Source organism: Oryzias latipes, chromosome 20 (genome assembly GCF_053564925.1).
Source record: "Oryzias latipes strain Hd-rR chromosome 20, Olatipes_Hd-rR_3.1".
NCBI lineage: Eukaryota > Metazoa > Chordata > Actinopteri > Beloniformes > Adrianichthyidae > Oryzias > Oryzias latipes.
Window position 1 is genome coordinate 3,799,068 of NC_136256.1, and position 13,599 is coordinate 3,812,666.

At 47.5% G+C, this 13,599-nt stretch overlaps 1 protein-coding gene across 2 annotated transcripts in view; it reads right to left on the minus strand.

Annotated features, from left to right (window-relative positions):
- The window catches only part of rps6ka3b (ribosomal protein S6 kinase, polypeptide 3b), a 54,487-nt gene extending 40,969 nt beyond the window's left edge, over positions 1-13,518 (minus strand). Inside the window, exons 1-2 of one of the 2 annotated variants that reach the window (XM_023950037.2) lie at positions 13,107-13,518; positions 3,176-3,235 (exon numbers count right to left, since the gene is read on the minus strand). In XM_023950037.2, the coding sequence (XP_023805805.1) occupies positions 3,176-3,235; positions 13,107-13,169 (123 nt within the window). In that variant the 5' untranslated portion in view covers positions 13,170-13,518. Of the gene's footprint in view, positions 1-3,175; positions 3,236-13,106 lie in introns of those variants that run through there. The other variant, XM_023950039.2, reaches the window with a different exon arrangement.
- Between the last annotated feature and the right edge of the window lie 81 nt (positions 13,519-13,599).

Sequence of the window (13,599 nt, forward strand, 5' to 3'; positions counted from 1 at the left end):
GAGCTGCGGGACGGATCGCAGTCTTAAATCTCTCACGCATACCGCTCATGTACCCCCCCCCCCTTCCCATCAAACACAAAGCTGTAAGTCCGCGCTCCGCCGGTCCACTTCGCTAGTTCAGTGCGGGAGCGGACTACTTCTTTTCTATTTTGTTTGTTACTTTTTCTGTTAAAGTCACTTCCCTCAGTTTATACTGGATCATCGCAGATTAACCATTAGTTGGGAAATAAAATGAAAAAAGCAAAATAACGAATAGCAGTTATATAAGAACGAAAAATGTAAAAAAAAAAATTACCCCCCCCCCCCCGACGATGTCATCGTCCATCCCGATGGTTGACAGCAAACATCGTCAACGCCCAAATTAGGGGACATCGCCCAACCCTAGATCGAACCAGCCGGTACCGGCCCGTATGACTGACACCCCTGGGTTCCAGGGAGGAGGGGTGGAGAAGGTGGAGGACTTGGAAGTACTTAAGGTCAACAGTCCACAACGGAGAGCAGCGAAAAAGGGGGAGAGGTGTGTGCAAGCATGTTGGAACAGGTGGAGGAAGGTTTCAGGTGTGATGTGAGACCGGAGTGTCATCGAGAATGAAGGACAGGTGTGGTGAGAGCAGCCATGTCGCTGGTTTACAGACTCTGATGCAGAGACAGAGGCAGAGCTGGAGGCAGCAGAGATGAAGATGCTGAGGTTTTTCTTTGGGACCGGGACGGATCAGGAATGAATTATTACAAAAGCAAGTGGAGTGATTGAGTTTTTCTGAAAGGACGCTCCTATTCGGCTGGGCTCCTCAAAAAAGAGGTCTAGTCTGTGACCAATTCCTTTCTTCAAGTCTTCAGGGTTACAAAGTCCTCACTAAATGAGGCAGGGATTCCTTCATAAACAACATGGACCTTTTGCTGGAGGGTTTAAGTCCAGTACCAGTAGGACTTGTTCCAGTGTCCTCAGACTGAACAGATCCCAGGAGTGACAGTCAAACTGAGCGAACAGTGGCATGAAAGAGTGAGTGAAGCACACAGGGGTCCGGAACTTTCTGCAGATTCACAGAGTTTGCGGGTTTATCGGTTGCAGCTGCGCATCCGTCTGCTGGCAGAGGCGGAGCGTGGAGAGGACTGCGTCAGCGGTTATAGCTCATGTATGTCCACTGTGTGGTTGGCTGCTTTGTTGGAGCCAAACACAAATCCTGCATTTTTATCACGTATGACCTTATGCAGGTGTGGACGACCGGTTTCAGCAGACAAGAACCCGAAGATCTGTTCTTCTGTTGCACAGAACCCGGTCCTCACAGTGAGCGGCTCAGCAGGCGGCAATCCTGCACAACGTGACACCGGGCTGCCTCATTACCTCCGTTTAACCTGCTGTGCACGCGCACAAACAAAGTCACAGACACACACTGCTGCACGGCCGCAGGACAGCGGGAACAGCATAGCTCACCCATTAACAGCTTTGTAATGCATTCATCCTCACACGCAGGCAGGGAGGCAGAAAACCCTGCAAGTCGGTGTGTGTGTGTGTGTGTGTGTGTGTGTGTGTGTGTGTGCGCTCATGCACGTGTGCAGCAGACCCGGGAGAGTGAGGTAATAAGTGCTGAGCTCCATTTCGATCTATAAGCCATCTCCTCTGCATTTAAAAATCGATGTAAGCAGCTGTGCTGTCTGCCTACACTGATATGCACGTGCACACACGTGCACGCACGTGCACACACGTGCACACACATGCACAGACACCAGAAAGAGCCTCACAGCGAGATAAAAGTCAGGCTTATTTAAGTGGAAACAACTTTCTGGCGTGTCTACGGCTGAACAGCCTCCTGCCTCCCAGTGAAAGCACGGCAGCATCTGCAGCAGCAGCTGCACCTGTCCACAGGTGAACACGGAGTTGAGCTCAATATGAGGCAGGAGATGAGCTCATCAAATGAATGGACCCAAAACAACGCCGGTCTAAAGGAGGACTTCATCCAAGAGGACTCGGAGTCCCAGAGGCAACAGAAGCCACCCGGTTTGGACTTTTTTACAGCGGTTATCCTGCAGAAGTGGGAGTTGGTTTCTCCAGCAGTTGATAAACCATCACAGCAAACCATTAGCTAAGTGTGAGTAAGTCTGGCTTAAATGCACTAGTGCATGCATAAAACTATAAAAAAAAGAGTCCGTCTGAGGGCTCTTGTTCTCTGCAGGTCAGGAAACAAACCGGGTCCAGACCCGACCCCCTCTCAACATTCCTGACGTACATCTGTCATGATGTTTAATGGCCAAGCTTCCTGGCTTCTCAGGGCAGAAAGGGGGCGTGTCCCCCCAGGTTAAGAAGGAGGAGAGGTATTTGGACGGTCTATGAGGAGCACAGAGCGTGGAGTGTGGACTGATGGACCAGGACTTTGGTTCTGTTGCGGTGAACTCTCACCATGGGTCTACCCACCTGCCAATCACCAGCTCAGTGGTCTTGAGGTAGAGTGACCTCCCTGTGACTGGAAGGTCATGAGTTCAAATCCTGACGAGTCGTACCAAAGACTCTAAAAATGGGATCCAATGCGCATTTTTTTAGACACTCAGCATTAAGGGGGTTGGATTGGGGGGGGGGTTTAAACCTCCATAAACCAAATGGTTCCCGTGTGCAGCTGTGTCGAAGCCCATCGAGACGACTGTTGTTGTGATTTTGGGCTATACAAATAAAATTGAATTGAATTGAATTGAATTGTGTCTGCAGCTCACTGCTCCCCCAGGGGAGGGGTCCAATGCACAGAACAAATTTAACACACCTAGGTGTGTGACGGATAATGGGACTTTTACTTTAACAATCAAAAAACACTTCCTGTTTGAGGAAAAAGAAATTCACCCTCATAATGATGTAAATATTTCTATTTTGATGTTGTTTAACATCAATGGAAAACTGCTCACTTCTACAACATGCCTCCGGTGGTCTTTGGAGGAACTGCAACATTGGGTGCTTGTGTCTGATTCAGGAACAGTGGGGGTTTGATTTCCACTCTCCTCTGAGCTGTGGTTGTGTGGATCACAGACACAGGTGGCAGGAATTACTTTCTTGGGGGGGTTAAGGTGGTTGCTCATCATCTGACAGTTCTGCTCAAAGGCCAGGTCTCAGCTGGCCTCACTCTGAGTCTGGGTTTAAACATGAATCCAAAGTGTGTCGGCGGTCTAAAAGAAACAAAAAACACAGACTTACAGTGGAAGTGGACATGGAGTCGTCCTCGGTCACCGAGTCCTCCTGATCAGGATGTGCTTCCTGGAAAGACACACACAACAGGTCACATTTTCACACCTCCTCCAGTGGTAACAAGTCCACAAGCAGACATCCCAGCAGGAAGTGGAAACAGGAGAAATACGACGGCCCGATACCAGCGGCAAACACAGACTCCTGCAGCATGTCTGCTGTGAAAACCCTTTCTGCTTCCAATGAAGCTCTAGGAAATGTCTGGTTCCACCTGAACCTTCAATGCCAATACAACGATTACTGGGATGGACACGTTTTGGTGGGGAACTTGTAATATGCTGAACTCTTGAGTCTCTTTCTGTTTAAAAACCATCAGAGTGAGAAAAACCAAAAGCGGCAGCAGAAAAGTCCTGAATGTTGAAGGAAAGGAAGCCAGAGTAAACATTTCAAAGATGAGGATTTGGTTTTGTCATGATTGAAGTGAAGCTCTTCCAATAGAAGATGATTGTGTTTTTTAATAACGACGCATAGGGTCAAATCATGTTTTCCCTGCAAACGCTTGTGTGGGCCGTGAAGCTTTTACGACATAATAAACCTCAAACCACACGCGTGATAAAGAGGTTAGACTTTGCATGTCATGTTGTGAAATGCTGAAGTTTAAATGAGAATCGTCTGTTTATCAGCAAACACAGATGAATTAGCATTATGTAAGGCAGAGCAGCAGCTGTTCCTCTGATACCAGCAAAAACTCATTATGAGAGCAGCCATAAAAGCCGTTCTGCTGACGGTTTGCTGTGCCAGAGAGCACGATATGGAGCGCTTCAGACCGTCTGCGCTGCTGAACGTCTGCGCTGCTGCCCGTCTGCGCTGATGGCCGTCTGCGCTGATGGCCGCCTGCGCTGATGGCCGCCTGCGCTGATGGCCGCCTGCGCTGCTGACCGTCTGCGCTGCTGAGGACGAATGCAGTCAGAGAGGAGAGCTTCTGCTGGCCGTCAGTAAACAGCATCTCAGGTTTTTCTCCTTGGGTCACACCAGGGGGGTATTCCAGGAAGCATGTTTAAACTACCCTAACTTTAACCCTGAACTCTGGCTGAAATCCACCTGAACTTGCTTACTCTGGGTATGTCGGTTCCAAAAGACCAGATATGAGTTATCGTAATTACGCTCGACTTGGTACCCCTGGGTTAATGCACGTGCACGGCAAGTACACAAAGACATTCTCAATGGATTGGCGATTTCCGGAATTAACATGGAAAAGCGTGGAAAGAGAGCGCTACACTTCAGTGAGACGGAGTCTGAGATTTTAATGACGGCGTATGAAGATTATACGCCCATCAAAAAAGTAACACGGCTGCATCATCAAAAGAAAGAGTTTCTGCTTGAAGTAGAAGAACAGACAAAGTAAACGCACGAGTTTCTGATCTTATGTTCATTGTGACGCATATATATAACTTATCCAACTTAAATTAATTAATTCAATTAGTAACAAGTAATTGAGGTAAATTTATTCAACTTAATTTCTTACATCTATCCAACTCTATTTTTTTTTAAACTCAAATGTACACATTTATCTAACTTAATGTCATTTTACTCCAATTCAATTAAATGTTTTTTATATTTTAATTTATTGTACTTCTTGAACTTTCATATGTCTAAGTCAGAGGCTGCAGGTATTCTCATTTTTATAACATTAAAATAAATGATACAGAGTGGATGTACAACATGAAGCATGAATTCATTTATCTCGACTCTAACTTTAACATCAGTTAATGTAAAACCTTTTGGCACTAGTGGTGCTAAATAACCTCATCCTCCTCTCCCTCCCTCTCACTCATGGTGCAGAAAGAATTAAACATAGTAGGATAAATAACTAGACAAAACAGATAAAGCCTCAAAACAGCTAAACAACTAAACACATTTGGTCAAAAATCCACACTTAAACCCGAATCCGTCCAGACAGCTAAAGGGAATGTATCCCACAATCCCTTGCGGTGCCGATCTAACAGCAGCACCAAAGTTACACCTACTTAATTGAATTAATTTGAATGAAAGTAAAATAAATGTCTGATAACTATGTGTTAATTTTAAGTTGACTGAACTAAAAAAAAAAGATTTATCTTAACTGAAGCAAATAATTAAGTCAGATCAAAGTAAAAAGTTTATCTTTCCAACATCCATATGTGGTCTTATCACCCTCTCATGGTGGAAAAAGTATTATCTGAGCTTCTTCATCCACTAAATCATCTTCAAATAGACACGCCATGCTGCTTCACCTCTCTGAAAACAAACTAACCTTCAACTAAACCTGCTCCAGACCAGGTTATGTTCAGAGCATGAGTTGCTATGGCAACTTGACATACCCTGAAACATACCTCCAAAGCTGAGGTTATCCACTTCCGTAGCCTCAAAGTTACCGTGGTAACTAGCATAACCTGCTTTCTGGAATACACCCCAGCTTTTACTCCCACAGAGGTTGTGTTGTTTTGAGGATCACACCTTCATCTCTGGCTTCTTAAGCAGCAGGGTTTCTCCTCTGGAGTCCTCCAGCAGGCCGTTTATTTAGGAAACGGTGTCAGAACCACGCCCATTAGACAGGGCTGTCTGATACCACTTCACACTACACTGTCACGAAACATGGAAGCATCTGATCATCAGGACGGTTTCCTCCGTCCTCGTTAAACGTTCACTTCTGCCAAAATGTCCTTCAACCGTCAAAATATGAAAAATAACTCCTGTAGGCTCCTGAAGGCCTCACTCGTCTCTCCTGCATCTCCACACAACAGCAACGGTGCGTTCAATGGCACTGTGCCTAGCAGGTTATTTAGACACAGACGGTTTTCACTAGTTAGAGAAATAATCATTGATAAATGAAAGAGATTGATCCGTCTACTCCACGGTCTGACTTAGCATCCTTTCCTGTTCTTTGGATAGGTCAGTTCTGTGTCATCTGAGGCTGAATGTGAAGAAGATGATCAAAGCAGAGACTAAAATTCACAAATCCATTTTCCATCAACCCAACTCCTGCATTGTTGTTGTTTTAAGGTGAAAAACTACTTTCACCAGCAGAACAACTATAATGTCAGAGATTTATCAATGAAAGTTCAGTTTATTTCACTATGTAAGTGAAAAGTGGTTTTCATAGACACATAAACTCGGTTTTTTAACCCATAAGAACTGATGGTGACATCAGTGGAACAGAAAAACAACAGAAATGGATTCTGTGGTAAAATACACATTATTTTATCTTTGAGAAAAAAGAGGTCTGGGTTCTTATGCCTTAATGAAAGTTTAAAAGAATAAAGAGTCATTGAAAGGATCACACAGGTGGGATCAGAGATCTGGGAGCAGACGAGCTTTCTAAACTGTTCCTGATCCAACCTCCAGCATGAGCCTGCTGTCACTCATTCAAGTCCGTCTGACAGAATCCGTCTTTGCTCCAAACCCCAGAGGCATTCAAACTGTATTTGAGGTTCTCCTCTGACTCGGTTTCCCTCCTCTCCATCTGCACTGCTCTGCGTTTATAGGCGTGTTCACAAACACCATCACCTAAAAAAAACGCTTTCTGTTCATTTATTCATGTTGGCATTCATAGATACAGGTCCAATCAGTCTGTTAAGACTGAATATTTCAAACTTGAACGGTGAATCTAACGGAAGTGGGTTTCCTGGTGAGACGGGGCTGCTGAGTCTCTGGGTCAGCAGACCTTCAGCCTCTGCATGAACTCACTCACATTACATGAAGGCCATATGGAGGCTTTGCACCGCAATGATCCAACATGTGAGTCTGATGAGAACCTGTTTTTAACACATTCATGTAGCATTTTTCTGATGATGGAGGACATTAAAAAAAATTAAGCTTCAAAATTGCATTTCTGAGTATTTCTTTATTAGAATTGTGGTAAATAAGGAGCAGATGAAAAAATCTTGATGGACAAAGATCTGATTTGTGATATAAAAGCTACAATCAACAGACCACAGTCTTCCTGCTCCGCTCCATTCTGATCATCCACTGTCAGACAGACAGATCCATGAACGTCTTTGTTGTCCTGGTCTGAGCTGGAATCTGGATCAGAACTGGACGGATGAACAGCTACAATACTGATCACCATTTTTGTTGCGCCGCTAATGTTAGCTTGGGGGTGTGAGGGCTGTAAGCTAGTGGGAGAGCGTGTAAATACAAGGATGATGGGAAACGAGGCGAGGCTTACTCCGTACCAACGGCCTCGCTCACAACTCAGAGGTGAATTTCTAACAAACTCCTGCCGCTCTGCAGAAACTATGTTCTAGTGAACGGCACAGGTTTTTGGTTTTGGGCTAAAACAACATCATGATGGAAGACGTTGAAGATGGATCAACAGATGATGGAGAGGGGTTCTGAGTCTGTATCCACCTTACTTTGCTCTCACATTCCTGTCTGCAGCTCCTGCTCAGACGTCTGCTTCCTGTTTGTCCCGTACAGCAAAGGAAAGCGCAGCGTATCGATTTCTGCCGACATCAGCAGGACGCTTCTGCTGGGAAGATGAAGGCAGGAGACGGACGGGGGTCAAACAAAAACTGCTCCGACTGCAGTTCCACACAGGAAGGCCTTTCAAACCGCTCTTCATCACAACCCGCGTCTGCAGGAGATCAGGCCGGGACGTCCAGATCCGTGAAGAACCGGGTTCCTCTCCTAAATCACTGCCAGGAGCTCAGCAGATCAACACATCAGCAGCTGGGAAACTGCAGGACTGACTGGACAGAAATCCCTCTAAGAGCACCAGAGGATGAGCAGAGGCTCTAAATCGCCGCTCAGCCGTTTACGCTGAGTGAGACAGGCCGGCACTGTACAGCCAATAATAGAAGAACGTCCAGATTCCTGAGGAGTCCCAGAGAGAGCTGGAGATCTGCAGCAGAGGGAGGCGGGACGGGCGGCCTGCAGAAAGCACGCTGTGCATCCACCAGCCTCCACGTCATTTCAGCCAAAGCAGCCCTGCAGGGAGGTGAAGCCGTGAAAACACTCCGCTTTCATGCTAAAAATAAACGCTGACATGGATTAAGACGCCAGCTTCATGGAAACACCCAGACCGGCAAAGTCACACTTTCTGGTTGGATCAGAAAACTCCACCCAAACTCCACCTGACCTGTGTGAAGAGAGACGGGAGAGGCGGGAATCCCAGCAGAAGACGAGGAATACAAGGCTGTGAAGGCTGCAGAACACACGCTGACAATAAAGCACGGCAGCATCTATCGTAGCAGCTTTACTCTTTAGGGAATCCTTCAAAATAAAGTTCATCGTCAGAAATGAGCTTTTGTTTTGTTGACACAACAGAGAATCCATAAGCATCCACTCTGGGAAATAAACCCTGAAATGTCTCTGACTTTCCTCTTCCCAGCAGATCCAAGTCAATCGAAACTTATTTCATTTGCTGGATATTTTTGTCAGATCACAACCTGAAACCCCAGAATCCATCATGGTCGCCCTCTTTAACACCAAACTGGAAAGATGTTGGCGTGCCGTGACCTTGACGGCGTCTGCAAAACTCCCGTCAAACGCTGTTAAGCATGAAACGTGCTGGAAAAGAACCTGAGAACCACCAAAGAAACAGGAAAGACGTCCATGCAAGCCAAGTTCCAACGTATGGAGGGGAACGCTGCCACCATGTCTCCTTTATGAGAAAGGCCTTTCATGTTATTAGAACAAAAACACAATACCAAATGAAATACTACACAATTAGCAATATTATAATACAGAACAACATGCCGCTCGATTTACTGCAGGAGGTGTAAAGAACTGACTAATCTGGAAAAAGGCTGAAAAGAAGAAGCTAAAGTCAAAGACAGGCGGATTCCCGCCTGACTGGACCTCACGAACCGCTACATGCTTAATACACGCCAGGCTGCTGAACGACACGGTGAACATTTGTCAGAGGAAATTGCAAAACATCTGTAAAAAAAACCAGAAAAGTCACTCTACAAAGTCTGGAAAATGACTAAATGCGCCTTAAAGTCCCACTCTGGTCATCTTTTGATGGGTTGTTATGATGATGATGATGATGATGATGATGATGATGATGATGATGATGATGATGATGTAGTTTTTAGCCAAAAACCCCAAAACCTGTCGTTTTCTAGGACATAGTTTCTGCAGAGCAACAGTAGTAAATTAGAAATTCACCTCTGAGATGTGGGCGGGACTGTTGGCACGGACTAAGCCTGTCCCGCTTCCCATCATCCACCTGTTCACACGCTCTCCCCTCTAGCTTACAGCCCCTCACACCCCCAAGCTAACATTAGCTGTGCTACAAAAACGGTGCCCAGTCGTCCGGTTCTGATCCAGATTCCAGCTCAGACCAGGAAAACAAAGACGTTCATGGATCCGTTGGTCTGACAGTGGATGATCAGAATGGAGCAGAGCAGGCAGACGGTGGCCCCGCCCACTGTAGCACCTGAGTCCCACCTTCAAGCTTTACCAACGACGTTTTTTCTTCTGCTCCTGATTCACAGCAATTTGAATGAAGAAATACTCCGAAATGCAGTTTTAATCTAATTTTCTTAATATATGTCCTCCATTGTGAGAAAAAAACACCAAAAACTCTTTCAGAGTCTCACCGACATAACGATGCTTGAAATCGCTGCATAAATTCTGACATGTTAACATTTTTTAGGAGTTTTAAAGCCACAAAACTCCCCCTTGAAGGTGAAATGATTTGCAGCATTATTTGGAACAGAGACGTCGCCGTGGTTACTCTCCCAGACAACATCCAGCACCGTCCAGCTTTGGGAAGGTTGGGCCCAAACACTTCAAGCTTCTGGGACGCCGCACACAGACGGCCTTTCCCAGAAGGCATTCTGCTTCTGAGCCAAGTACTGATGAAGGCCAGGATCACAGCCGAGCTCGGGGCGCCTGCAGGCCGTCATGGAGGACCGGAGCCTGTCAGAAGGCCGGCCTTCTGACAGGCTCCGGTCCTCCATGACGGCCTGACGGAACGTCGGGCCCGGCCTACAGGAACTCGGCCGTCTCGCACCAGAACCATTTAGTTGCATTGTCTTTTCAGCAAGATAATACCTTCAGCAGAAACTCCACCCCTGCCTTTGGTAACCATGGTAACCAAACACGCTGGCCGTCACCAGACATCCACGACGCTCTGCGTGATCCAGGCAGCACACATGTTTGGAGGCGGAAAACAACACGTGGAAATGCTAAACACGCCTTTCTAAAGGAAACTTTGCTTATTGGCGCCACGCTGAGAGGTGGCTATGGCCCCGCCTCCTTTGAACCGCCTCTGGGAGTCCCATGATTTATTCATGTGCACTACTTTAGGGTGAGTTAACTAAAAACTAGGAGTTAAACCATTTCAATGATTAATCAATTAATTGATTTCTATTCCTACGATCCAACCAGATCAATCTGTCTGAGGCTAAACCGAATCGAATCCGCCTAGAACCGAAAAAATAGTTTCAAAATCAGATAAATTGATAATCAATGTTGGAAAATAGAGTTTGGATTGAGTCGTGGTAGGTTTATCTGACCATAAGGTAAAACCGACCAATCACAGCAGACAACACACATGTGATGTCATCAAACACGGATCAGTCCTTCATTCCAGTCCAATGTGTGGACAGACTTTGAATAAAGTCATGGGACCATCCAGTGTCTAGAATGTTCTAAGAATGTTCCCTTTGGATTCATTGGATGTGGAAAAACAACTGTGGTGAACTTTAGGAAACTAACATGTGAATTGATTTGACATTCATTCTAGTTTACTTGTTTGGACACAGATTTCATTTCCACTTGATAATCTGGAAGAAATCCAAGAATCTGGAAAACGTCACTGTTCAGTAGCAGGAATATCTGTCTGAGTCTCACTGCTGGAAGTTTGGATGAAGATGATCTGGATCCATTTAGGTCAGAGAATCGGATCATTCAAAATGAACCAAAATAGACTATGAATTATGTCAGCGACAATAAAAAAGTTGATATTGAATCGTTACACCTTCACTAAAAAGGGTCAAATTAATCTGAAATATATTTTAAATCTGAATCGATTCCTGTTTGTCATTCAGTAAAACCGATTTACAAGCTGATGAAGTCATGAGGAGGGATTCCTTCCTCGACCTCAAACCGTCCCTAAAAACCATCATGACGGTCAGAGCTGTGGGGGAACAAGAGCGCCGGCTCTTCATCATCTTCCTCAGTGAGGACAGATGCCGTTCGGTCTGAAGGGAAGGAAGTTGGAGTGCAGCGTTTCTGTCACGACATGCCTCAGGAGGTCAAAGGTCAGCAGCACGTGCAGCTCACGGCGAGGGGCCGGAGGTACGCCGCATGCAGGCACGGGCACGCCGGGACCAGACAGCGGCGGCGACTCGGCCTGCGTGGGAATCCGCTTTGACTGCCGTGCCTGCAGAGAGACGGCGTCTCCAAGCAGACACCTCAAACAGGAAGTGGAGCCAGATGTCAGCTCTTCCTGTGTCAAGCTGCACGGCAGCCACGCCCCCTGATCTTTATCGACGCTCACAGACACCAGGAGGAGCAGGAGGAGCAGGAGGAGCAGGAAACCTCCCTTTCAAAGAACAACAACTACTCTAGCAAACCTCAAGAATGAGAAGGGATTCTGTGTTGTAGAGTGTCAGACGTGGTCTGGAGAGGATGAGGACGTTTTCTTCCTCATGTCTACTTCTGGTTCCCGTTAGAACCAAAGAGTTTTCAATCATCTGCAGACTGACGGCTTCTGCTGTAGGACTTTCATCAGAAACCTGTCAGCAGCTTCGTGGTCAACACCCACAATGCATCACCTCCATGTTGGCTTCTTGGAGTCAGCCTGGAAGGCCAAGATGGGGGGGGGGGGGGGGGGGGTCACCCAGTCCAGTTCTCTGCCCTCATTGCCTGCGTGCTCTGAAGCCAAGCATGAGCTGCCGTGCTCCTGCACAAATGATCCCAGCGGTGGATCAACACCGCCAACCTGAAGCACTGTGGCGTCCTGCGGCGTCCCATCCTTTAACATACCGGCTTCTGAAGGGCAATTTAGTTCTGTTTGGGTTCTAATCTAGTTTAAAGGACACCAGCTGACGTCGTCCATGATCCAGTTTCAGACATTAGAAGGGTTTTTAACGACGCCTCTGAGCGACTCGTCTTGGTTTCAACACTCGGTCCCGTTTCAGTGGATGAAGAGGCTAATTAGGGTCAATGAATTTGTTCCTCTGCTGGTTTATTAGCAGGCTGCGTTCAGTAATGTGACATTTGCTGCAGCAGATCACTCCACTGTAAGGCTTTTACTGATCGACCATGTTAGATCCTGGTGCATCCCCTGTACAGATCCTCTGTGCAGATCCTCTGTGCAGACGTTCAGACCCAACCATCCATGAACTCACCGACAGCACCAGAGCTCCCAGCTGATGGCTGTGGACGCTCATCCAGCGGCCTCTTCTGCTCTTTTATTTTGAAAGGGAGATTGTTATGAAAGGAAGAAAACGACGGATTTGATGTTGCAACATTTTCACACTGTGTTGCCTAAAAAGGAGAGCTGACAGCTTCCTGAGAAGAAGACCTCCTCTCAGGTCTGTCCACAGCTCCTGCTGTCTGGGCGGAGCCAGCAGGAGCTGTCCTGGAGGGGCGGACACCTGGGGGGGGGGGGGGGGGGACACCTGAGGGAACAGCTGGAGGAACAGCTGGATCAGTCTGATCCGGCTCTGTGATGTCTCGACAAAACCAGACAGATTTCAACCAATCACTGAGCCACACCGCTACAAATCAAAAGCGACAAAGTCAAAGTTTGGGTCTGTTCTGCGCATGCCCAGAGCGTAAACTTGTTCAAAATAGAGATTTCTGGAGGCTGTGGCGCACGTGGCTGCGCTGCCTCTGATCCGGATCAACTTAGACCGGTTGTTCGGTTCGGAGCATCATCCGGACCCCCCTCCGGGAGCCGCAGCGGAGCAGGCAAACTCTGGGTGTAGGTGGGGGGGCTCACCTCTCCAGAAGTGCCCTCCACGGGCATCTTCTGCCAGGGGTCCGCCAGCTGAGCCAGAGGCATCTTCCTCCTGCTCTTCCTCCTCCTCCCGCTCTACTTTCTTATTCCTCCTTCTGCCCCTGAAGCGTCGACCCTCTCCGTGACCGTCCGTCCGTCCGTCCTCCCCCCGGCTCTGGCTCCTGTCACGCCGGCAGCCCCGTTGCTGTGTCGGCTGGAACGTCTGAATCCGGACCCGCTGTGGCGCAGAGGCCGCCCCTTCCCCCGGAGACAGACGCGAGAGCAAAGACGCCCTTTCTGAGAAACCGCTCTTCCTCACTCATCGGCGCCTCTTCCTCCTCCGCCTCCCCTTGCCCCCACCCCCACTTCCGTTTTGACCCAATATGGCGGCCGGTGTCGGCTTACCTGTCCGTCAGAGCTTCACGTCACGCCTACGTCACACAGGAGGCGTCAACCTGAGAGGGGAAAGTCCCTCCCCCCGCGGAGCGCGAGCCAG